This window comes from Ursus arctos, chromosome X, assembly GCF_023065955.2.
Source record: "Ursus arctos isolate Adak ecotype North America chromosome X, UrsArc2.0, whole genome shotgun sequence".
NCBI lineage: Eukaryota > Metazoa > Chordata > Mammalia > Carnivora > Ursidae > Ursus > Ursus arctos.
Window position 1 is genome coordinate 1,285,665 of NC_079873.1, and position 23,283 is coordinate 1,308,947.

Below are 23,283 nucleotides of genomic sequence, written 5' to 3' on the forward strand. Positions count from 1 at the left end.
CTTCCAAGTATCCAAATTCATTGGAAAATAGCCCACATCATGGAATAGGGGATGTGGGGCTCCATCCACAGGGATTATTCTGAATTTTGCGGTGTTACTCTGCAGTGAGTTCCTAGGGCTTCGATTTGGTTAGTTGAGGACAATGTGTTAAAAGAAGTAACTCTTGTGGGTTATTCCCTTCGTCGTGATGGCCTCTCGTGAGCGCCTGGAAGTTGGTAGCAAAGAAAATGGCTAGGGGACTCTGGTGAGCCGAACCTTGCAAGAGGCAGGTGCATGGACCTTGGGTTTCACACCCCTGGGGCTGACCTGCTGGACTCATTAGTTATTTCTGGGGCACCAATGGTCCAGGAAGCGGGCATAGGAGCTGAAGGACAACCACAGCCTCATCTCCCGTACACGTACAATACCCAACTCATTCCGATTATCTAGGATAATGTACATGACGAGCAAACGTGGGGTAACTGTTGAGCTGGGGGGAAATGCCAGCATGGATCTTTGTTGGATGCAAGTTCTGGCGACAGATCATGGCACAAACTCACTGACCCAGCCTCCAGGAATTTGACAGTAAGGATGTTCTGGGCCAAGAGCGAGTTCAAGGTTACTCCAGAAATCATAAGCAGTGTTTGGAGCACATTCTTGGCATTAACCGTATCATTGGGGAACGCGAACTTTTAAGGAGCAATGAGAACATCACTGCCATGCATACAGTTGGTCACCTCTTGGAAATATCCAATCCATTCTGGGCCTCATGGAAGCGAAGTAGGGGATCTCGGCACCCAAAGCCGTCCGAATCCTAATCCATGATTATGTCGCATACTGAGAATCTGCACGTTCCTCTCTATTCTAAAGCAAAATGTCTCAGACACCCCCCTGTGCACAGCATCATCGATCTCAGATGGCAATATTTATTGAACGTCTCATACGTGCTGAGGGAGAAATGTTACCTGCACCAACAGAGCTGCCTTTGTCTTTTTGAGATACTGCTGTCACACGAGTGCTTTGGAGGGCTGTCCTTTGATAGTGAGCGTTACTGAGATCTCAGTATCTCCCTTTGCTAGCTGAAAAGTGGGAAAAGGTACAATAAAAATATCCGCTCATCGATCCACGCATTTGATCGGGGAGTGGACTTGCATGCAGAACAAAGTGTTGTTCTTTATGGAGCAAAACAAAGAAACAGAAAAGGTATGTCCTAATCATGGGGGAGGAGAGAGAGTTGTGTGTCTTGCAGGGGACGGGAAAGGCAGAAAGAAGAGAGAGAAAGGGGCGCTTTCTGGCTGGTGGCATGTGGCCAGATGATGGCTTCATTCCACAACATGAGGAACATTTCAGAAATGCCACCATCACTCTGGGGAATGAATGCTACCCCCATTCAGAGCCACTGTCCCTGCCCAAGCTTTGGATTCCATTGATTGACGCATCAGTGGCACTCACAGAAAGCAAAACCAAAGACGTCTGGAAGCTGCCAACCGTGGTAGTCAGGAAAAGGGATATGAAAATGTGGGGACGGGAACAGAACATTCTGGAAGGGAGCAATGAGCGTTTTGATTCTGCCTATAAAACATGAACAGGAAAGGGGTTGTCCACGTGCCTTGGAGAAGGACGCTGGGAAAATCTGTAAGTCAATGAATGCCTGTGGTTCCAGGCAAGACTGGGGTCTTGCAATGAACCCATGGGTGCATGAGTACTGGGGTTGAGTGCTTAGCGGGTAGTGAACCTGCAGTGACATGTGGCCCAGTCAAAATGTTGAAATCAAAGGAACAAGTACATGTGTCCAAAGTAATTCCTCAATGTGAATACAATGGGAAACACATTGGTAGGACTGCTGTGTGGATGGGTCCCCATGGCATGACCAGGCTGCATATTCCCATTTCCATTCTGGAATAACTTTCTCCATGTTGTTGTAAAAGACATCGCCCACCCCACACCCCATGATGATGGTAAGGATCCAATTGTTTACTGAGTATGTTTCTTAAACGGGCAACAAATCTTGATGGCAAGTACCATCCACTTGCATCCGCCATATGCACCGAGGACACCTGAGACCAGGTGCTTTTCAACAAACAACTCTTGGAAGAGCTTCTCAGTGACGTGCTTCTGGGGTGTCTGGATAACTGGAAAACCACTGTATTTCTCAGCCCACTTCCTGGAAGCTCATGAAGGGCATTTATAAGAACAAAGGTGTTCCATGCACGCCCACGGCCTCCAGCCTACTCTTCTGGCAGTTCCGGGATCACGGTAAGTCACATCAAACGGCATTGCAAACGCCCACCACCAGAAGAACATCCAACTGCCTTCTGTTCTAGGGAAACCCATCACACAGCAGAAAATGGGGAGGGAGACACGTTGGAAAACAAACAGAAGGCACCGATGAGAAGTGGTCTATACACATTCGGATCCAATAATCCATTGACGCATGCACACGTGGTGGTGATTCACCACCTTCCGTGTTCCTGGAAGGGAGACCAGCTGACAGCAGAGCCTGTTTTGCATAGGAAACGCCAAGTGCATAAATAGGAAAATTGCTCAGGCATCTGCCTGCCCAGACACGGGTACCATGTTACTCCGCGCTCAACTGCTCCGCGGTCTTCTGTGGATGCAGACTCCGTCGGTGTGCACCTGGCCCAGGAGAGAACCGTTTACTTCTCAGGATTATTTTATTTCTCAAGGGCTACCACTGCCATATTTATTTTTAGTAATTCTTGACGTTGGGAAATTCATCCATTAGAGGTTTGGGAAGAAGTCCTACAAGGATAAAACATCAATTCCGCACAGTTATTTCAAAACTATCTGTGATCAGGTGGGGGGATGGGAGACTGGATAAGTAAAATTTTGATGTGAATAAACTATAAATACTGAGCTGGCTCTCCAGGAGATATACTATTGATTCTTTTTGTGTTGGATAAATCCTCAGCTTGGATCCCGAGCTTCCAGAAAGAGGCAGTCTGGTTCTATTTTCATCACACTGGCAAATGCAAACACCATTTCCTTTCAGAAGTACTTAACATTTACAACATCTTGATCGCTCTTATCTTTTTTTTTAAAAAAGGTTTTATTTATTTGACAGAGACAGAGCAAGAGAGCACAAGCAGGAGGAGCCGCCGAGGGAGAGGGAGAAGCAGGCTCCCCGCTGAGCAAGCAGCCTGATGTGGGACTCGATCCCAGGACCTTGGGATCCTGACCTGAGCCAAAGGCAGATGTTTAACTGACTGAGCCACCCAGGCGCCCTGCTCACTCTTAAGAATTAAAAATAGAGAGAGAGAGAGAGAGAGAAGAAAACACAAAATCTAGCTCCCCTTGATCCCTGGGAGTCCCCTTTGTGCAGTCCAACCGGGGCTGTTTTCCAGGAGGTGGCACAGGTGTGGTTGGCTCACAGAAGTGGGTCCCGTGAGCACACATCCTTTCAACCAGTCGCCTTGGTGGGAGGAGATAATATCACAGAGGAGGGTCTCAGGCAAATAGTTTTGGGAAATTCTGCAGACCCTCTTGACCACTAACCAGGCCATGGCCAGGGTCCTCCTCTGAGAAGTCCTGAGGTTGGAAAACCTGTTTGTATCTGCTGACTTCTCCAAATATCTCCCAAAGCATCTGGACTCAGAATTCCCATTGCACACAGCAAGGACGAATGTTCATGCATAAAGTAAGGTGAGAGACACGTGAGAAATGCCTTCTCTTCCTGTAAATCAAGGTAAGTCTGAGCACACTGGGCTGGAGAGGAATCCATTTGCAATCTTGACCGCACCGTCCTGGCCGCCCCACTGGCCCCAGGGCCCTTTGTCTCTGCGGCTTTCCTCCTCTCCTGGGTTCCGTGGGATGCCACTTCAGAAGCCTGGGGGCTTTCCAGACAGATCACGTTTGAGATGCAGTCTTTTCTTTCATTTACATGACAGTGTTGTCATATTTGAGGTGGCACTTTCTAGGGCGAGGCATGTCACAGATTAATTAGTGGTTGAGTGTCTGTCTCCTTTGCCAGAGTATGATTTCCATGAGGTCAAGGGTGCTTGTTTACCACTGTACTGTTCCCGCCTGTGAAACACTGAGCTCACGTAAGGTGGGTGTGTGGCCTGAATGATGACCACCGCCCCCCCCAAAAGTTGTCCACATCCTGAATCCTTGTGTGGGAGACAGAATAATGTCCCTGCAGACGTCCACATCCTGATCCCCACATAGTGGACAGAAAAATGTCCCCACCAATGTCCATGTCTTGATCCCCATGTGGGAGACAGAATAATGTCCCTGCAGATGTCCACATCCCAGTCCCCATGTGGGAGACAGGTTAATGTCCCCATAGATGTCCATATCCTGATCTCTAGAGCCTGTGAATATGTGTCCTCGCATGGACAAAGGGACTTTGCAGATGGGATTGGGTTAGGAACCCTGTGATGGGGATGGTCCTGGAAGACCCCAGTGGTCCAAGTTCACCACAAGTGTCCTCACAAAAGGGAGACAGGAGGCTCAGAGTCAGAGAAGGTGATGTGCAGATGACAGCAAACATCGCAGAGAGACAGAGAGGGAGTTGCAGATGTCACCCCACTGGCTTCGAAGATGGTGGCGGGAAGTGGCCATGAGCCAAGGAATGCTGACAGCCTCTAGAAGCTGGAAAAGGCAAGTCAATTCAAGAGAAATCAAGGAAATTTCAAGGAAAATCAAGGGATTTTCCCTTACAGTGCCACCTGGGGCTCAGGGATTGCACACAGAGTGTATTGTGTCTCCATGTGTCTGGGACAGGGAGCAGCAATGGTAGGTCCCGAGCACAGAGGAAGGTGTGTATGGAGGAACGTCTGGGCTGAAGTGAAGTCAATGTGTGGACGGGATTCCCTAGAGGGAAAGCAGACACGGCGTACAGAGGGTCCAGCCTCCCTGAGTCCACATTTGCTTGGTTTACTATCTGCAGAGAAGAGACCAGGGGCCAAGGTACGACCACTGGGGTCACCTTGAAAGTGAAGAGTAGAGAGTGAATCACCGAGCATCCATTGATGATATAACAGAGTCCTGTAGTGTATGTGTCTATAAAATCTCACAAATTCGGGACAAGCACAACACAGTGCTTTCGTCCTGCTGTTGACAAATTGCTCCACGATGAGGTGCTCTGGTCACTAATTATTGAGGGTATTACGTAGAATGAGGAAATAAGATGTCTACTTGGACTGGATACCCCACAGTCCTGCCAGCTCATGTCTACATTAGTGATTTATGATATTCTAATTCTCAACATTTATAATACTGATAAATGCCCTGACACCCTCACCAGCACCAAGATGGAGGAATCCTCAAATAACTGATTCCTGCAAATAAATTGAAGGTGCGCCCATTTCGGGAAACCTTGAAAACTATCAAGAAAGGTCGGTGTAGAAAGGAAAATTAAAAACATTCCAAGCCTTCCCATGAGCACCACCAGCACTAATAACACACACACGGTGTTTGTTTCCAGGCTAAGGAGGTGGAAGTGGTGTTCATTATAACTTTGTTTCGCACCTGCACATCACAGATATATGTGCGTGTATCCGTACACATAAATACATCATTGGAGTTGGACCCTCTAAGTCGTATACGCTACGTGTTTCCTTCACTGAGAATTTCCAATCAAACAGGTGCACTGGGCAGAAGTCTGTCTATCTGCACCCCCTTCCTGCCCGCCAACCCCACTGGTACAACAGAAAATGTTAAAACATGTTAAGACAACGAGAAAGAAGACAAAGGGACAGCAATCGAATGCTGGAAGCCAGAGTCAGATGGACCAACGTGGTGTAGCCTTAGTATGTAGACTTACGCTCCCTCTTCCCCGCAGATTATGTTCCTATCGTCATTCTCATAATTTCTTACTATGGTAAGAAATTCCGTGGCAAAGGCCTTTGGAGAAGAGAGTCAATTAAGTCTCTTCAGCTCAGGAAATTCACCTCGATTATGCAAGCGGGCCCGGTGGAATCACAGGGGGGTCCCATGGTAATGTTCTCCCCGCCATCCAACAGGTGAATGATGTAACAAATGTTTTACATATTTTGGAAAGAAGGTGTCGTGTTTGACTGATAGCAGTTCTCTTCACCCTATTAATATTACCATTTATCTCCCCTACACAGGACCAGCTGGTCTCCAAGTCTGAAGGCGATGTGTGACATTCTCTGGGCACGAGTGGTTTTCTACCACACTTCCCATAGTTTCGGTGTTCCATATGGATTCAGTCTGGACCTGGGAATGGTGCTCCCTCCTCACTGTGGGGGGTCTGGATGAACCTCTACGACATCTCCCGAGTGTAGCAGGGGAAGAGAGGAATGCCTCAGGCACCAAGCTGAGACACCAGATGTATCCGTGATGCTCTTAAGAGCTGAGCACGGATGAAAGAAGGAGTTAGGGTCAAGGTTGGTTGGTGTTGAAGACGGACAGGTGGGCAGGTTGGAGGCAGGGGAAGGGGAGATGTGGACTCCATATCTGTATCTGAGGAGTGTTGGCCACGGGGAAGAAGTCAAGAGGCAGTTGGGCATGGAGCCCACATACGGATGACCCCCCTGGGGATGTGCTGAGGATTTTATACGGTAACATCTGTGAAAATGCTCAACGTCTACACATTCATAACACAACTTACTTATTAGCTCACATGGGCCAGCGGAAATATCGACTGCGTACAACCTATTATCAGGCTGACCATCATTTCAAATTGATTATGCCAATGACAAAAGCTGAAGGTATCAATGAAGCAAAGCCACGGTGACCACAGCACATATACTCATGAATTTCCTTGAAAATCCTACTTTCCCAAAGGACTTCTCTCCCGGGATAGCTACTGTGCATGTCTGTATCAGAGTTAACGTCTGGATTTCCCCAGGACTCACCATTATTGACCAGGACATGGAGAGGGATTTTCTTCTTCTTGAACTTCTGGACGAATTGCTGGATGGACTTCAGAGACGCCAGATCGCAATACAAAAACTCCACTGCAAAAGGACAGAAACACCAGATTATCTTCCGACCTACCATGGAAGTTACGATGGTTCCTAAATAAGTTAAGTTCCATCCCACCTGGGGAGTGACACTGGATTTTAAAGATGAAGGTACAAAGCAGGGAGAAGACCCTCCATGAGTCATGCCCTTGATGATCCCCTCTCCTTGAGTGTGGATGGGACCTGTGACTTGCTTCTCGTCAACAGAAGAAGGCAAAAAACGGAATGTCAGTTCTGTGAGTAGGCTCCTTTATACGGCAAAGATGATGGGATGTCACTCCCATGACCGCATTTCCTTAGGTAAGTCTCCTCTTGCTAGCAGGCTGGCAGAAGAGAGAGATTCTCCTGTTGGCTTTAAAGAAGTAAGCTGCCATATTGTGAGAGGCCATGGGGCAAGATCCTTCCAGCAGCTTTGGGGAGCTGAGAACAGGCCCTGGCCAACAGGCTGGAGGAATGTCAGAGCCTCAGACCAATAACCTCAAGGAACTGCATTCTTCGAACAAATAACAGAGTTTGGAAAGGCATTCTGAGCTCCAGAGGGGAATTGGAGCACACAGCCCTTCCGAGCTGACATCAGTTTGCTGGGTCATCCTGCGGCATGATGGTCTTTGTATGGTGACATCACTTTGGGTCTCTGGGACCAGCTCTTGGGAATGTGCTCATGTGGACGTGGGGGCCGTAAGACCCCAGAACAGAGGGGAACACAGCTCCCATGCCCAACAACCAATGCCCTCTATGGCACACATCCCAGGGGCGGGACGTGTCTTCGTGGCTTTGTTGTTTCGTGCTTGTTGTAAAACATTTTAAATATCACAACACGGGGCGAGGGGCACCTGAGTGGTTCCGTTGTGGGGCTCCACACTCAGCAGGGAGTGTGCTTGAGATTCTCTCCATCCTTTTCCCTCCGTCACTCCCCTCTCTTGCTCTCTCTTTCTCCCCCCACTAAAACCAATAAAGAAGTCTAAAAAATTATCACAATGCAGGAGAGCCAGCCACAAACCCTCGGTTGGGAGGGTATGTATTTTGGAACATATATATTTGCTTTCACTTGGAAGGGACATTTTAAGATAGTCTACAGTCCCCAGCTCCTTCAGTGTGAAGAACAAAGCCTACACGTGCCAAGTCGCATGGCCAGTGAGGACGAGGAAGTACCCCTTTTCAGTATTTTCCATAAAGAAATACGGTGGGAGTGGGGGTGCGCATGTTTCTGGATCAAAGCCCCCTCCAAGTGCAATCTACAGATGGGGGCCATCCTGTGAAGTGTTGGTTACCAGTCTGCCATAAGACAGAGCCTGACATTGAGAAGAGTGTTTAGAAAGTTAAAAAAAAAAAAATCAACAGTCATTTTATGTTTGCTGAATTCAGTGATGTTTAAAAGGCAAAACTGGAGGCCTCCATGTTGCATGTTTTTAAATTTAATTTTTCTAGTAACTCAGGTCTGCCCCATCTACATCGGTATGAATCGGTGACAGATTTGGGAAAGGGGAGTCTTGCCACAGATGGTTTGGGAAGTGCTCTTCTAGAATACAGTGCCATCTGGATAGGCATTCCTGAGACACCATTCGAGTTCTTCCCCAACATATTCACGAGGATATAATTTTTTTTTAAAAGGCTACACTACTTTCAATAACTGGAACCGATGATAACAGGGTTGGTAGACACACATGCCCAGCTTCCAGAACCAGAGCAATGTTACTACATCTTTGTAAAGTCAGAAGATGCTTTTTCTTTGCTCCCTGGAGGAAAGGGCTCCTAACCAGCCAGAAACATGAGAGCCACCTTTCCACTTTGAGATCATTGCGTTGTGAGGCAGCCGAAGGGCTTGGCCCCATTTCTGCACGCTATGGCGATAAACACCTGCTTTCCTACCTTAATTCAGGAACCGCTCCCCCTCACCCTTATGGCTGCAGAGTTATCACCAGCACAAAGGGGAAGGATCGCATGGCAGAGGGGGCTAATGTTGCATAGGGAATCTGAGCCCGTAAACCAGGCCCCATCGTTGGGGAGGGCAGAGCAGTCACTGCAGACTAGAACTCATCCCACAGTCCATCCCTGACAACGGGAACATACGAGGCAAGTTGCCACTTGAACAGAAGCACCAGGACTGAGCTCACACAAGACACAGGAAATCTCATTTGCTAGGGGCTCAGTTGGCATATCCACCTAAAATCTGCATTTCCTCCACCGCCCAAGCCCCACAGTGTGATTGGAAAACGAGGCGAGGGTCATTGATCCAGCAGGGCACCTGGGAGTCGGAGATGGGAGGAGACACAGGTGGTATTTTCCATTCTACCTGGAACGCCATCAATGATACCTTCCATTTCTATTTGGATATTTACAGAAATTTTTGAGAGACTTGAATGTACCCCTCAGGGGCAAGAAGTACCATATGTGCCAAATAGATGAGTGGAAAATACGAGGTTTACCAGTCATCCACACAGACAAAATGGAAGACCCAGGAAGGAGATGTGAACCCTGAGCCACTGGTCCTCATTCAAAACCAATATGGCGGCCTCCCACTGTGGGGCGGGGAGGGGGAGGTAAATTCTTCTATATGTTGATTATAGTCTTGAAAAGTGAGGATTAGGAATAAAAAAGGCCAAAAGTTACCAAACAAACATGCAAACCCAATGGGGGAATGACCTCATTCCTACAAAGTAGGGATACCTCAAGACTAAAACTTAATGGGACAAAGAGAATTATTAGCTATGATCTCAATGCTCAATCGATATGATGCACCATGGTAGAGCTGTGCCATTTCCCACCACATTCTCTTCAGAGTAGCATAACATTGCGCTGTATTTCTCAAGAATTCCTACATATGCAGGGAGAGACAGCGAGAATCCCAGTTCTTACAGGAGACTTAGCGAGGGTCTATCTTTGAGCATTTGACAGCTCGGAGAGACAAGAAAAGAAAGAAGGACCCGAGAAAGCTGTGATTAAGACACTTGACAGGGCTGAAGGATGCAAATTTACAAATAGGAACGAGTCTTTTGTAATGAGGAAGATTTTGTAATTATGGGTTCCTAATTCTCTCCATATTAATATGTGAAATTGATAACAAAAAGATGAAACTTTCAGGGAAATGAATACTTTTCTGTGAAAATACTGATTATTAAAAATCTGCAAAGAGGCGGCATCAAAAAGGGACGGGGGAGACAAAATCTGGAAAGCACTTGACCCCGCTGGTAACATCTATACGCACAGATGAAAAAGTCGCGAACACACACGTAAATTAAAAAACTCTTAGGGATTGAACAAAAGCGAATGTGTCTAACAGGAGGGAAAAGAGCACAAGATCATTTCCGGAGAGAGGTCATCTGTTTAAAGATGCCTGCCGGCAGAGAAAGCTAGGATTGACTTCACTCAGCTGCCCGTTAACTGCTACCCCTCGCGATGGAATGGGGGTGAATTCAGGAAGAGCATGCTTCCCGAAAGGTGGACAGGCATTGTTTGTGGGAAGGGGCTTCCCCAGTGGGAAATGACAGCTCTCAACCTTGTCCCAACAGCAAAGACACCTGTCCCCGGTGTCCAGGGTCAGCTGGTGCTAGGAAACCATGTCCTGCTCTGTCTGGAACAGGAGGCGAGGCACACGTGTGCTGTGAGCGGGGGCAGCCAGAGCCGCCCCGGGACCCAACAGCACATTCCAGGAGCTGCCAGGCGCTGCACCGACTTCGGGCAAACCCCAGGGCAGGGGGGCAGCTATTGGAGGCTATGCCCCCCTCCCTTCCAGAGGGAAGGAATGGGGACCCGCAAAGTGCCGGGGTCCAGAAGGAGGGCAGTTTCCTTAGCACTCCCTGCCCCTCACACGTTGCTCTGTTCCTCTTAAGAATAAATTTAGAAGCAGACGTGGCGGCTGGCTGTCTATGCACACACTGCACGAGTCTGTAGAGACGTGAAATCCTGCTCTCTAGGTCTGCAGCACAGAGGAGCCTGCCTCCAGAAGTGTCCATCATGGGGGTGGGGGGCAGTATTCTGTGTGCATGTGCAGAGATGGAGAGACCAAGGCAGAGACAGCGAGATAGGGAGAGGAGACAGCTCAGACAGACAGAGACAGAGAGACACAGAGACAGAGAAATAGCACAGATAGACAGTCAGAGAGACACAGACACAGACTCAGGGAGACAGAGACAGACACAGAGACAGAGGGAGATGGGGACAAAGGGAAACAGAGACAGAGGGACAGACACAGAACACAGAGAGATGGTCAGAGAGACACACAGACACAGAGACACAGGGAGACAGAGATAGACATAGAGACAGAGGGAGATGGGGACAAAGGGAAACAGAGACAGAGGGACAGACACAGAACACAGAGAGATGGAGAGACAGACAGAGAGACAGGGAAACAGAGAAACAGAGAGAGACACAGACATACAGGGATACAGAGAGACAGAGACAAAGAGAGATAGTCAGAGAGAAAGATAGACACAGAGATAAAGACAGAAACAGAGAGCGAGAGAGACACAGATAGGGACAGAGACAGAGGGAGACAGAGGGAGACAGGGAGACAGCAACACAGAGACCATCAGAAAGAGACAGAGACACAGAGAGACACAGAAAGATAGACACAGAGGCAGACACAGAGACATAGTCAGAGACAGACAGACACAGAGAGAGACAGAGACATAGAGGGATACAGAGAGACAGAGACAGAGAGAGATAGTCAGAGAGAAAGATAGACACAGAGATAAAGACAGAAACAGAGAGCGAGAGAGACACAGATAGGGACAGAGACAGAGGGAGACAGGGAGACAGCAACACAGAGACCATCAGAAAGAGACAGAGACACAGAGAGACACAGAAAGATAGACACAGAGGCAGACACAGAGACAGAGAGATAGTCAGAGACAGACAGACACAGAGAGAGACAGAGACAAAGAGACAGAGGCAGGCAGACAGCCAGACAGGCAGAGCTCCCTGGCAGGGAGGGAACACAGTGAATGAAGGAAGGAGCGTTTTCTTCCTCCCGCTGCTGGCTCTGAGGCCCCGCTGCCAATGCTGAACGTTGGAGCTGTATTTCCAGGCGGGGTGTGCAGGGAGGGAAGGTCCCCCGGAGAAGTAGGCTGTGCTGACACCGTCCGGGCAGAGAACGGCATCAGGCCTCGGGCAGAGAACGGCATCAGGCCTCGGGCATCCGTCTGGAACGAGGCTCGGGGACTTGTCCAGATGCCCATCCTGGAGCCCAGGACCCTGTGAGGGGTCCCACAAGGCCTCTCCCAGACGGCAGCTCAGACAGTACGCAGCTCCACGTGGCACACCACCCCCCCTCTTTCCAACACGCAGGGTGCATGGTACTGTTCAGAGCGTTCTATCGGGTCAGTCCTACTACAAAGACCCAAGTACCTTGACCCAGCCTTACGGCCAGCATCTGAGACCTGGGGCCCTGCACGCGACAGCTGCCCGTCCTCGCAGGGACACGGTGGGCACAGCCAGGCAGGGGCAGCTCGTCCTCAGTCACCTGCCCAGCCTTTTGTATTGAAGACTCCCATTCCTTAACCAAAGACGTCTTAGAGACTGGATGTTGTCTTAGAAGGAGCTTGAAAGAGCAACCCGTCACCCCTCTGTGCGCCATGAGTGTCGGCTCGTCCTTGTCAAGGGAAACACCTCCTCAGACAGTCCATACTACAGACAGATATTGTCCATGCCCACGCATATGTACCCACGCCACCTCCAGGGAAACCCATTTCTCTTGGTGTTCTCAACTGGTTTTCTCTCTCCAGAGATACCTGGCCCACCCACCCGGCATTGTAAGACCCTGCAGATTCGAGCCCAAGCAGCTCAAGCATAAAACGGCAACAGCCACCACCCAAAAAAGCCAACAACAACATGACTCATGAGGTTTGGTACGCGTTCTCGTCAACATGTGTGGAATTTTCAGATTACAGAGCCTGAAGACGGTTGTGATGCCCACATTGATTAGGAAAGTGGAAACTGACAGAACACACTTGACGTGCCCCAAGACAAAACAGCAGGTGCCCCCGAAAGTGCTTTCAACATAAAGAGGAAAAAGCAGAATGGAACCAATGTATAGACCAGCCGATTAGGAAGCACTCAGCGTGTTGCATGGAAACAGGGGTTTCTAAAGAGCTTGGAAACAATTCCTTCTCCAAGGAGGGGAACCGTCCTCCTGCGGATCTAATTTGCTTTATGCACCCAGAGGGCTGCACCAGCCCTGATGCTCATGGGTTGCTCATTAATGCAGGTGCGATGTGGATGCTGCATATGGCTTAGGTATCAGAACATCACAAGGACGTTAGCAAGGGCTTCGTGCCTGCTGGTCAGCATGGTGTGCCTCTTAAAACTTAACTCCTAAGGAGGGGTTTCCTGCTCGGATCCCATGCCAATGTCTCCATACCCAACCATGGGGGAAATGCAAATCGAAAACCCAAGGGGAGGTGACCCTGCACCTGTTAGCATGCTAATGACCAAAAAGACAAGAGGTAACAGGTGTTGGTGAGCATGTGGAGAAAGGGAAACCCTCATGCACTGTGGGTGGGAATGCAAACTGGTGCAGCCGCCGTGGAAAACGGCATGGAGTTTCCTCACAAAGTTAAAAATACAATTGCCATGTGATCCAGCAATTCCACGTCTGGGGACACATCCAGTGGAAATGAAAGCAGGGGAGGAAAGAGATAGGCTCACTGCAGCATTCTTTACAGCAGCCAAGAATGCATGCAACCCAAGCTCCCATCGATGGATGGATGGATGGACAAAGAAGAGGTGGTCCATCCACGTAAGGGAATATGACTCAGCCTTGAAACAGAAGGCGATCCTGCCATTTGTCACAAGTGGGTTCACTGCATACACAAAGTGGAAGCTACGTGAGATGATGGATGTGTTCATTGACTCGATACGGTGATCATTTCGAAATGTATACATACAAGAAATTATCATGCCACTTCCTTAAAAAAAATCACCTTGGACGCTCTAAAATACACAGGTACCTCCATAAATACCTCAGTCATGAAAAAAAAAATTCAAATGCTTCAAGGGAATTGCTTGGTGGCCAGGAATGGGGGAAAATGGGACCCCAAGAAACGCCCTCCTGTGCCCATGGAACCAGCATGCTAAGTGGTGGTATTATGGGTCAGCCAGAGGTGCTAACAAAGCAGGTAGAAAGGACAAGCATCAGCCACATGGGAAGCACAGTGAAATAGTTGTACATAACCAGGTTTTTAGGACATCAAGAGAATTGCTATCTACGGCATCTGACCTCCTCGGAGGCTCTCAGGCTCGCCCTTCTTGCTCGCTGGTGAGAAGGGAGTGTGGTTACTTGAGTGTAGACAGCAGACGAACAGCTTGAACCCAGGGAGTATAGATGCATCTGCACATATAGGTCTGTCCTCCCTCTGGGCGGGACTGGGGGCTTGAGGGGCCAGCTGTAGCAGATGGCTACACTGCGTGACAACATATCCCATGTGTACTGGCTTGAAATGACACCCACTTATTATGTCCCAGTTCTTTAAATGGGAAGTCTGGGTCAGGGAGTGCCAGGTCCTTGGCTCAGGGTCTCAGGAGACTGAAAAAGTGTCAGATGGGGCTGGGGTCTCAGCTGTAGTTCGAGATCCTGTTCCAGCCTCATTCAGGTTGTAGGTGAAATTCAGTTCCCTGAATTTGTAGGACTGGGGTCCAGTTTCCTTCCTTCTCCCTCCCTCCCTCCTCTCTCCTTTCCTCCTTCCCTCCCTCCTTTCCCTCCCTCCATCCTTCCTCCTTCTTCATTCCTTCTGTCCTTCCTTCCTCCCTTCGCCATTTTACCCCTCTTCCTTCCCCATTCTTCCTTCCTTCCCCTTCCCTCCTTCTTCCCTCCATCCCTCCTTCCTTCCCTTCTTCCTTCTCTCCTTCCTTCCCTCCATTCTTCCTTCCTTCCCCCTTCCTTCCTTCTTTCCTTCCTTCCCTGCTTCTTGCCCTCCTCCCTTCCTCCTTCCCTCCTTCTCTCTCTCCCTCCTTCCTGCCTTCCCTCCTTCCCTTCCTCCTTCCTCCCTCCCTTCCCCTGTTCCTTCCCTTCTTCCTCCCTTCCTCCTTCTCCCTTCCTTCCCTCCATCCCTCCCTCCTTCCTTCCTTCTTCTCTTAAACAAGCTCCCCTGAAGACATCCAGACTCTGATAATCTCTAGATGAATTGATTACACAATTAATCAACTTTTCAGACATAGAGGGCATAACGAAACATTCCAAAAATGTCGGATTTTGAAAATTCTTCGGGCACTATGGGGAACTCCAGAATTTACCACTTCTGTAAACATCACCGTTGGCTTATCATGCTTACACTTTGGGAAAATTTTTTGGACTGATTTCATAAAAACAGAAGGCAAGAATCAATTTCAGTAACAGGTCTTGGGTTTTTGTTTGTTTTATGTTACCTAAGCACTAGAAATCATTTTGTTTGGTTTCGTTTCGTTGCTTGTTTTGGCCTCTCCTCTTTCCGCCGACTTGCAGACAAACAAGGCAATGATGGTGCCTGGTGCTCTGTGTTTACTTTATGAATATTTCATGAGGGAGGTGGCGTAGCGTGAGTATTGCCTCCCAAATCATTGTCCCTGAAACCGTTATGCATCCCATCAAGGGGAAGATGAAAGCATCCCGGTATTATTTGTCTCTCTTGGAAATTACGGCACTTCTCATCCTGAACCAAACGCCTTGCCCCGCGTCCTTCAGCAGCACACCCGGGGGCCTGATGATCAGATCAGGGAATGCGGTCCCAGCATCTGCATGGTAATGACTCTCATTTTGTTGGGGTGCCACCTCGATTTTCCGCATCATTTCCCTCCCACGCTCGTAAAGCACACATAAAAATTTGGCAGAGCCTGTTCAACAACGTGGTTAAACCCTCCCGGAGAACACACGCCATCAAGACCCAGAATGCCCTTTGTTTTTCCTCCAAAGAACTGCAGCATTGCCCAACGGTGGATGTCTTTTGCGCAGGGGACTGTCTTTCATTTGTTTTGTTTTTCTCCCAAGGAACTGTTTCCTTCTGCATCACACGGCTGAGAAGAGCCCAAGGATGACGGTGAAGTCTGGCCAGGGTGCTGGGACTGACGCGGGCTTTGCGGCAAGCTAGTGAGAAAGGCGTTAGTCGCCAAGTGAGAGAGCACAGAAACCCGGGCTCAAATGGGTGCTGTGGCACAACACTTTGGGGTGCATGTATGTCTTCAACGCACCCTGAAAAAATGTCAGTCGTGCTTTATTATGCTCTCAGATTAATGCAGCCATAAGACCACAGGTCGAAAAGAGTATCGGATGATCTGAACCCTTTCTAACTGTAGTGTCACAGACATCAGCCAAACCAAAGGCTTTCGGTACATATTATTACATATTAAATATGGAAATTTTTTTTCTGTTAAATTTTATTTACTTATTTGAGACAGAGAGCATGTTGAGTGGGGAAAGGAGTAGAAGGGGAGGGAGAGGGACAAGCGGATTCCGCAATGAGTGTGCAGCTGGTTGAAGGGCTCGATCCCATGACCCATGGGATCATGACCTGAGCCCAAACCAAGAGTCAGATGCTTAACTATCTCAACCACCCTGGTGCCCCAAATACAGAACTTGTATATGCTATATTTATATATATTTGTAGATTATTGTGGTATATGTTACATTATATGTGATATAAATATATAAAATAAATATTATATAAATATAATAAATATATAACACAATATATATTATATGTACCATTTGATACATACTATGTATTATATTATATTGTATATTATTTTTTTTAAAGATTTTATTTATTTATTTAACAGAGATAGAGACAGCCAGCGAGAGAGGGAACACAGCAGGGGGAGTGGGAGAGGAAGAAGCAGGCTCCCAGTGGAGGAGCCTGATGTGGGGCTCGATCCCCTAACGCCGGGATCACGCCCTGAGCTGAAGGCAGACGCTTAACTGCTGTGCCACCCAGGCTCCCCTATATTGTATGTTATTATGTTTATATATAATCCAAATAGATAAAGTTTCAGAGGGGAGGGGGGTGGGGGACTGGAACAAGCCACTGATGGGTATTAAGGAGGGCACGTATTGCATTGTGCACTGGGTGTTATATGCAAACAATGAATCATGGAACATTACATCAAAAACTAATGATGTACTGTATGGTGACTAACATAACATAATAAAAAATAAAGTAGATAATATATAAAGGTATATATCATTTACGTACTTTTAGAAATCTTTCAAATAGCAAAAAAAAAAAAGAAAAAAATTATCAGCACATTCAAATAACCGCATGTTAAACCCTTAGCTTGAGACGTCAGAAGTACTGAAGTCTGGCAAAACGATCTCACATCTAGCCATCAGCCTGGAAACGACACTGTCTACAAAATTCATAAATTCAAAAGCACATCTGCACACCACCGGGTTTGTAGGAGGTCAACTGGCGCCTTTGGCTGGAAGCGATGCTTGGGGGCAGCATGCAAACTCCCGGAAGGAACATCGGAAAACACAGACACAGTATTCTCAGTGAGGTGAACTGTGTCAATGGGCATGTCTGTTGTGTCAGGGGGGAAATGCCCTACTGGTCTCTCCCCTTTCTGCATTTCCTGCCTGGGAGCCACTGACTGTCCTTTCCTTGGGGTTATCTTTGGAGGCACTCGCAAAGCAAACAATTTAGACATATGGATACAGCATCTTAAACAGAAACACACACACAGACAGGGGGATTGTATTTGTCTTCTTCCTCTGTGTCAGATCCGAACAGACAACATGCACCACAGTTAAAAAAAAATATTCTCTGTTAAGAAAAAAAACAAAAGAAAGGAAGGAAGGAAGGAAGGAAGGAAGGAAGGAAGGAAGGAAGGAAGGAAGGGAGAGAGAGAGAGAGAGAGAGAAAGAAAGAAAAAGAAAGAAAGAAAGAAAGAAAGAAAGAAAGAAAGAAAGAAAGAAAGAAAGAAAGAAAGAAAGAAAAAGTCCTCGTTATCTATTTAGAAAACGAATGTCAACTCAGTTCTTATTTTGTAAGGATCTGCCAGCATTTTCAAGGTGCAGACCTAAAATGTTCGCGTTTGTCATAATATTTGACTCCATCCAATCAGTTTTAGGTTTTTGGTTTGTTTGGGTTTTTGTTGAGATTTTTTTTTCTTTCTGCCTGCAGCCTATCTGAATTGCTTTTTTCTTGCCAATTTCAAGATACCCAAATGGTAATGATTTTAGCAGTAATGTTCTTCAGGGAACGATGTTTGGATTTCCTGTCATATGAGTTCACGAGGTTGGTGGTAATAGCACTGTGAACAGAGAGGCTTACACAACACACATTTATTCTCTCCTGGTCCTGGAGGCTGGGAGTCTGAGATCCAGGCGGGGCTGAGGCTGGGAGTCTGAGATCCAGGCGGGCTGAGGCTGGGAGTCTGAAATCCAGGCAGGGCTGAGCTCCTAAGTCCTCTCTCCTGGGCATGTAGACTCCGTGTTCTCCCCATGTCCTCACGTGGTCATCCCTCTGTGTGTCTATGTCCTCATCTTCTCTTCTTATAAAGACCCATGTTATGGACCAGGACCCACCCTACTGACTTCATTTTACTTTAATCCCCTCTTTTAAGTCCTTATACCCAAATACAGTTCCATTCTGAGGTCTGGGGGCTGAGGACTCCTACATATGAATTCTGGGGACACGATTCAACCCAGAACGCCTGTGGATGGTGAGATCCAGGTTAGCTGTGCTGAAGGGGTCCCCTATGTGGGCTCCTCCAACCAGATGGTCTGGCTTGGTCATCCGTGGCACCAGGGCCCCACAGTGTGAGGATGTCTGCACAGGGTGAGCAGGGAAGCCAGCCACATTAGAACAAAGTGGTGTCTCCTAGACCACACATGGCTTTGCTGGTACCTTGACGGAAGTGCTAAGAAAACACCATCGCCTTCCCTCATCCACACAAAGTATCTGTCAAATTCCAGACTGGCTATTTCACTCCCCACAGACCACTCGGGTATTGGTGAAACAGTTCCCCATGAGGACAGGAGGGGACAGGAATTCTCTGGGCATTTTCCAAAATGGTTCCTATCCCCTCCCACCGCAGGATGGAGTATTTCTCCAATATTCATCATTGGAACGAGGCGGCACTCCTGCAGGGGGATCTCCCTAAAAGTGCAGCCCCCTCCATCTGGACCAGACTGAGTCCCAGAGATTCCAAATTCTCAGGCTTGTCCACACTCAGACTCCAGAAGGTCATCAATCACCCTGCAAGCATCCCTACCTGTGCCTGACTCCCTGGGAGCTTCTGCTCCCACTAACCCTCGATTCTTAGCATGCACCTATGTGCACCTGTGTGTGTGTGTGTCTCCAGTTCCAAGGACAGCACTTGGCCCTGTGACTGCTGTTCTCTGAGGATCTAGGAAGACTTGATAGTTTTCAGTCTCTCGGTTTTTTCATATGAGGACAGACCAAACTCTGCATGGCAGATCAGACACTGGAAGACCCCCTATTTCTGAGATTCACAAGTAATACCTGGAGGGATATGGTCTTGTCTCTCATTTATAAAGATGCTTCTTCCTGGCCTAAGAGTTTCCTCGTCTCCGTGGCTGGGGAGACTTCAATGTTAATGGGAGAGGAAGGCCACCAGCAAGACTGTCCCCTGACCTGGTTCAAGAGCTTCCCACGGAGGTTCTCAAATGCACATATGCACATTCACACACACGTTCCCTGAAAGATGTGGTCCATCTCCAGGGGGACAGAACAACCCCATCACTGAGTGGCTTCAGAGCTCGACTGCCTGAGTCCCATTCTACCTCCAAGGCACTTGTTGGTTGGGCAACTTTGGGTAGGTCCCTCCATCTCTTCAAGCTGTGGGATGGTATCAGTCTGGTGGGGCTGCCATAACAAACACCAGAGCCCACGGCACTTAAAGATGAGAAGGCTGGAGGCTGGAGGTCTGGGATGAGGCTGCCCGTGTAGTTGGTGTCTGGCAAGAGCAGTTTTCGTGGCTTGTCAATGGCCGCCATCTTGTTCTGTCCTCATATGGCAGATGGGAGAGAGAGAATAAGCTCTCTGGAGTCTTGTCTTATAAGGACACTAATCCCATCATGGGGGTCCCACTCTCATGACCTCATGTAATGCTAATTACCTCCCAAAGGCCCATCCCCTAACATATTTGGAGTTAGGTTTCTACGTGTGAATTCTGGAGGGACAAACATTCACTCTAACAGCAGGTCATCATCTGCAGACTGGGATAATGCCTTCCTTTTTGGGGGGCTCATCTGAGCTGTAAATGCCACCATGTGTCAACCGAGAACACACCCGTAAGCATTAGCCTCCAGCTAAACCTGCTTGTCATCACCCATAAAGCTGTCTGGCAAACCCAGCACGGGAGTGCTGGAATCACGCCAAACACTTACTGTTGTTAAGTGCTTCCACCACTGAGACACAAGGATATACTTTGGCCTTCCCAGTTTACAGCCACGCGGCAAATACAAGACCATGTGCGTGTCAGGTCTTATGTCTGCTCTGGCATATTCAGCCGACACAGCACGGAAGCTATCAAGGATGTTTCAAAATCTCTGTCTTGTCAAGGCACAGGGCTAAGTAACCCTGTGGGTGCCAAGCCCTCCAAAGCGCTGACCATCAGCTTCTTGCCTTTCTGGGTCACGGCTCTCTCCAGCAGGGAGGCCATATGCCAGGTTGTTGTGGCTTGCTTCTTGCATGCATCCTATTTATCTTTAGAACCTGCTTCTGCACCTGTTTCTAATTTAAAGCTAATGATGATCCATGACGGGTCCTCACGGTGACAGAAAATGACTCTGTAAGTAGATGCTTCACATGCGGCCAGAGGCTAGACATTCAGATGTACTCTAGAGAAAAACAGAAGTCAGAATACACATGGCCCCACGTCGCCCAGAGTCAGGGCTGCAAGAAAACATGCTTGAATGGGCTTAAAATCTCATCAGAGTGGATTTTCAGGCTCAAAATCATTAGGCAGTGTCACGAGGGACCCCAACGGCTATGTCCCCAGAAGCTTATTCTCCTTCTGTGACCTCCAGGTGGTGACTGCAGATCAGGAGTCATCTGAGACATGAAATCTGCACAGAGGAGGTTGAGTTCCACTTAGGGATGCCACGTGCTACACAGTCTTCCCTTCCCATCCCTCACTTTCTAATAAGGAAAGAGACTAAGGATGCATGGTGTTCTTCCAACAGAGCACCTACACTTTGCCTGCAGGTATGCATGGTGCCCCACGTTGATGCCAGGTGAATGTGTGGGGCTCACACTTCATTTGAGGGATCCAGAGGTCATTTCATGGAAGACGTGCCTACAGATCACAATTCTGGGTCTTCTGTCCAAGCGCCATGTTGGTTTTTCTCCAGGTCTCTTGTCCCAGCAGCACTGAGGCAGATCTGAGTTTCCAAAGCTGGACCAATGGACAACAAGATGGTGGTGGGGACAGCAAGGCCAGGGAACTCCAAGAAGATGGTGGTGGGGACAGCCAAGGTAATTGGCCAAGTCCAATAGGACATTAGTGGGAATAGCAAAGCCAGGGAAGCCTGGCAAGATGGTGGCAGGGACAGCAAAGCAGGGAAGTCCAACAAGACAGTACTGCGGACAGTTAAGCCAAGGAAGTCCAACAAAACAGTAATGGGGACAAGAAAGCCAGAGAAGCCCAACAAGATGGCAGTGGGGACAGCAAAGCCAGGGAAGTCCAGTTGAGAACAACACCATGAGCCCCAGTTCTGAAATCTGGTTGTGGACACCTTGCTCAGCTCACCACAGTCACCAATAATAACCAGGATGACAGGTGGATACAGGTACATATTTCACACATTTGGAACATTCATTATGGGTGGATAATTTACTGAAAGCTAGAATCAGCCCAACCTGCCTTGACTGACCCTCATGTCTACTGACTGGATCACTTGAAATGTAAACCTAGGAAGTCGCAAGCAATCCTGGGAGACCATCATCTTTTGTTATACACACAGAGAACACTGGCTCCGATTCTTGATATTTAACCCATTTAATGGCATTAATATGACTTTCAAATTCTAGACCCCAAGGAACCTGCTAGAGTTTTTTGTTTGGTATAATCTACCAAGTAAATGCCTCATACCCATCTTGTATGAACAGCGTCCTCAGTAGTCTGTGGACCATACAGTGAGCAGCACTTAGTGCCTGCTGTCCCAGAGAAAAGGTTGTCCTTGATACCAATGACACATCAAGCCACAATGGATACAGAAGGCAGAACAATTCAAGGGCAAGAGGCGGTTCACACACAATGAGCTAAGAGGGTGCCATTTTGATTGCAGAAGTGTAGACCTGGAAGTCAACAGAGAGAGGAAAGATGGGAAACCTTGGGTATGAACCAGAGGGAGGAAAAAAGGACACGGTACGGGGCATTCCAAATGTCTCTAAAATGTCCAGGACTTACGGAGAAGGAGGTAGAAGAGGAGTCACCAAGGGACCCCAAGGTGATGATGAAGGGGTCCATGGAGTTAGAAGATGAGAGGAGAGGCTCAGGAGCTGTCCACACATGGGTTGGGGTCCAGGCTTCCACACTTGGAAGCCAGGCCCCTTAACCTGGTTTTCTCATGTTTGAAATGGAGCCAAGAATAGTACCCACCTCTGGGATGTTCTAGACACAAGCTGTGCAAAGTTCTTAGCATAACGCCCAACGTATACTAAGTGCTCAATAACTACGTCCTTCACCCTGAAATTCCTCTTTTTGTTAGGAGAACGACGGATTGTCAGGGAAGGTGACAACCAAGACATCGCAAAAGGCAGGGAGGAAAAGAACAGACTGACTGATAGAAGGTATCCGTAATGAGGCCCCAGGGAGCGAGCAGCTCACTGCAAAGCAAAGGCACCGAGTAAAAATTACTCTGGAGAAATGTACCAGGAAGGAGGGAGATGGGCAAAAGCAATATAGCATTGCAGTGGTATTTTCACAGTGCTTTTTAAATTAGGTTGCTAATTGGACAAATTAGGCATTGGCTGGGTGACAGCATGTGGGGATTAGCCGCCCTGTGTTAGCCAGGAGTCTAGGTAAACAGATGACGCCAAACACTTGGAGCCTCACACATGGGCACAAAAGAAGCGACAGCACCGTGTGCATGTGAAATGCAATTTGTGTCTGCCAGCTGGCCCCTTCTCTCTGGGGCATGACCACCACTTGGTGACAGCCTATCCCAGTGCAGCCCCAAATCACCAGAGTGTCGATTTTACACATCGGTAAAGACACCTGGATCTTCCTCCTTTGAAATCCAGCAAGAATATTCAATAACTTTTCTTTCAGATCACCAGCACGGTACAGCCACGGAAAACGCTTCGATTTCCACGTGATTTGGCCAAAAGTGATGGCTCAAACACACAGGAAGGCACTTTCCTATACCAGCATCCTTGGTCTTACAGTGGATTGGGGAACACGTCTAATTCTC

General features: G+C 48.2%; 1 protein-coding gene across 6 annotated transcripts in view; it reads right to left on the minus strand.

Moving 5' to 3' along the window:
* Positions 1-23,283, minus strand: part of LOC113240784 (dehydrogenase/reductase SDR family member on chromosome X) — a 207,313-nt gene that overhangs the window by 92,063 nt on the left and 91,967 nt on the right. For all 6 annotated transcript variants that reach the window (XM_057308826.1, XM_048213190.2, XM_044391881.3 and 3 more), the window contains exon 4: positions 6,825-6,926. In XM_057308826.1, the coding sequence (XP_057164809.1) occupies positions 6,825-6,926 (102 nt within the window). The remainder of the gene's footprint in view (positions 1-6,824; positions 6,927-23,283) is intronic.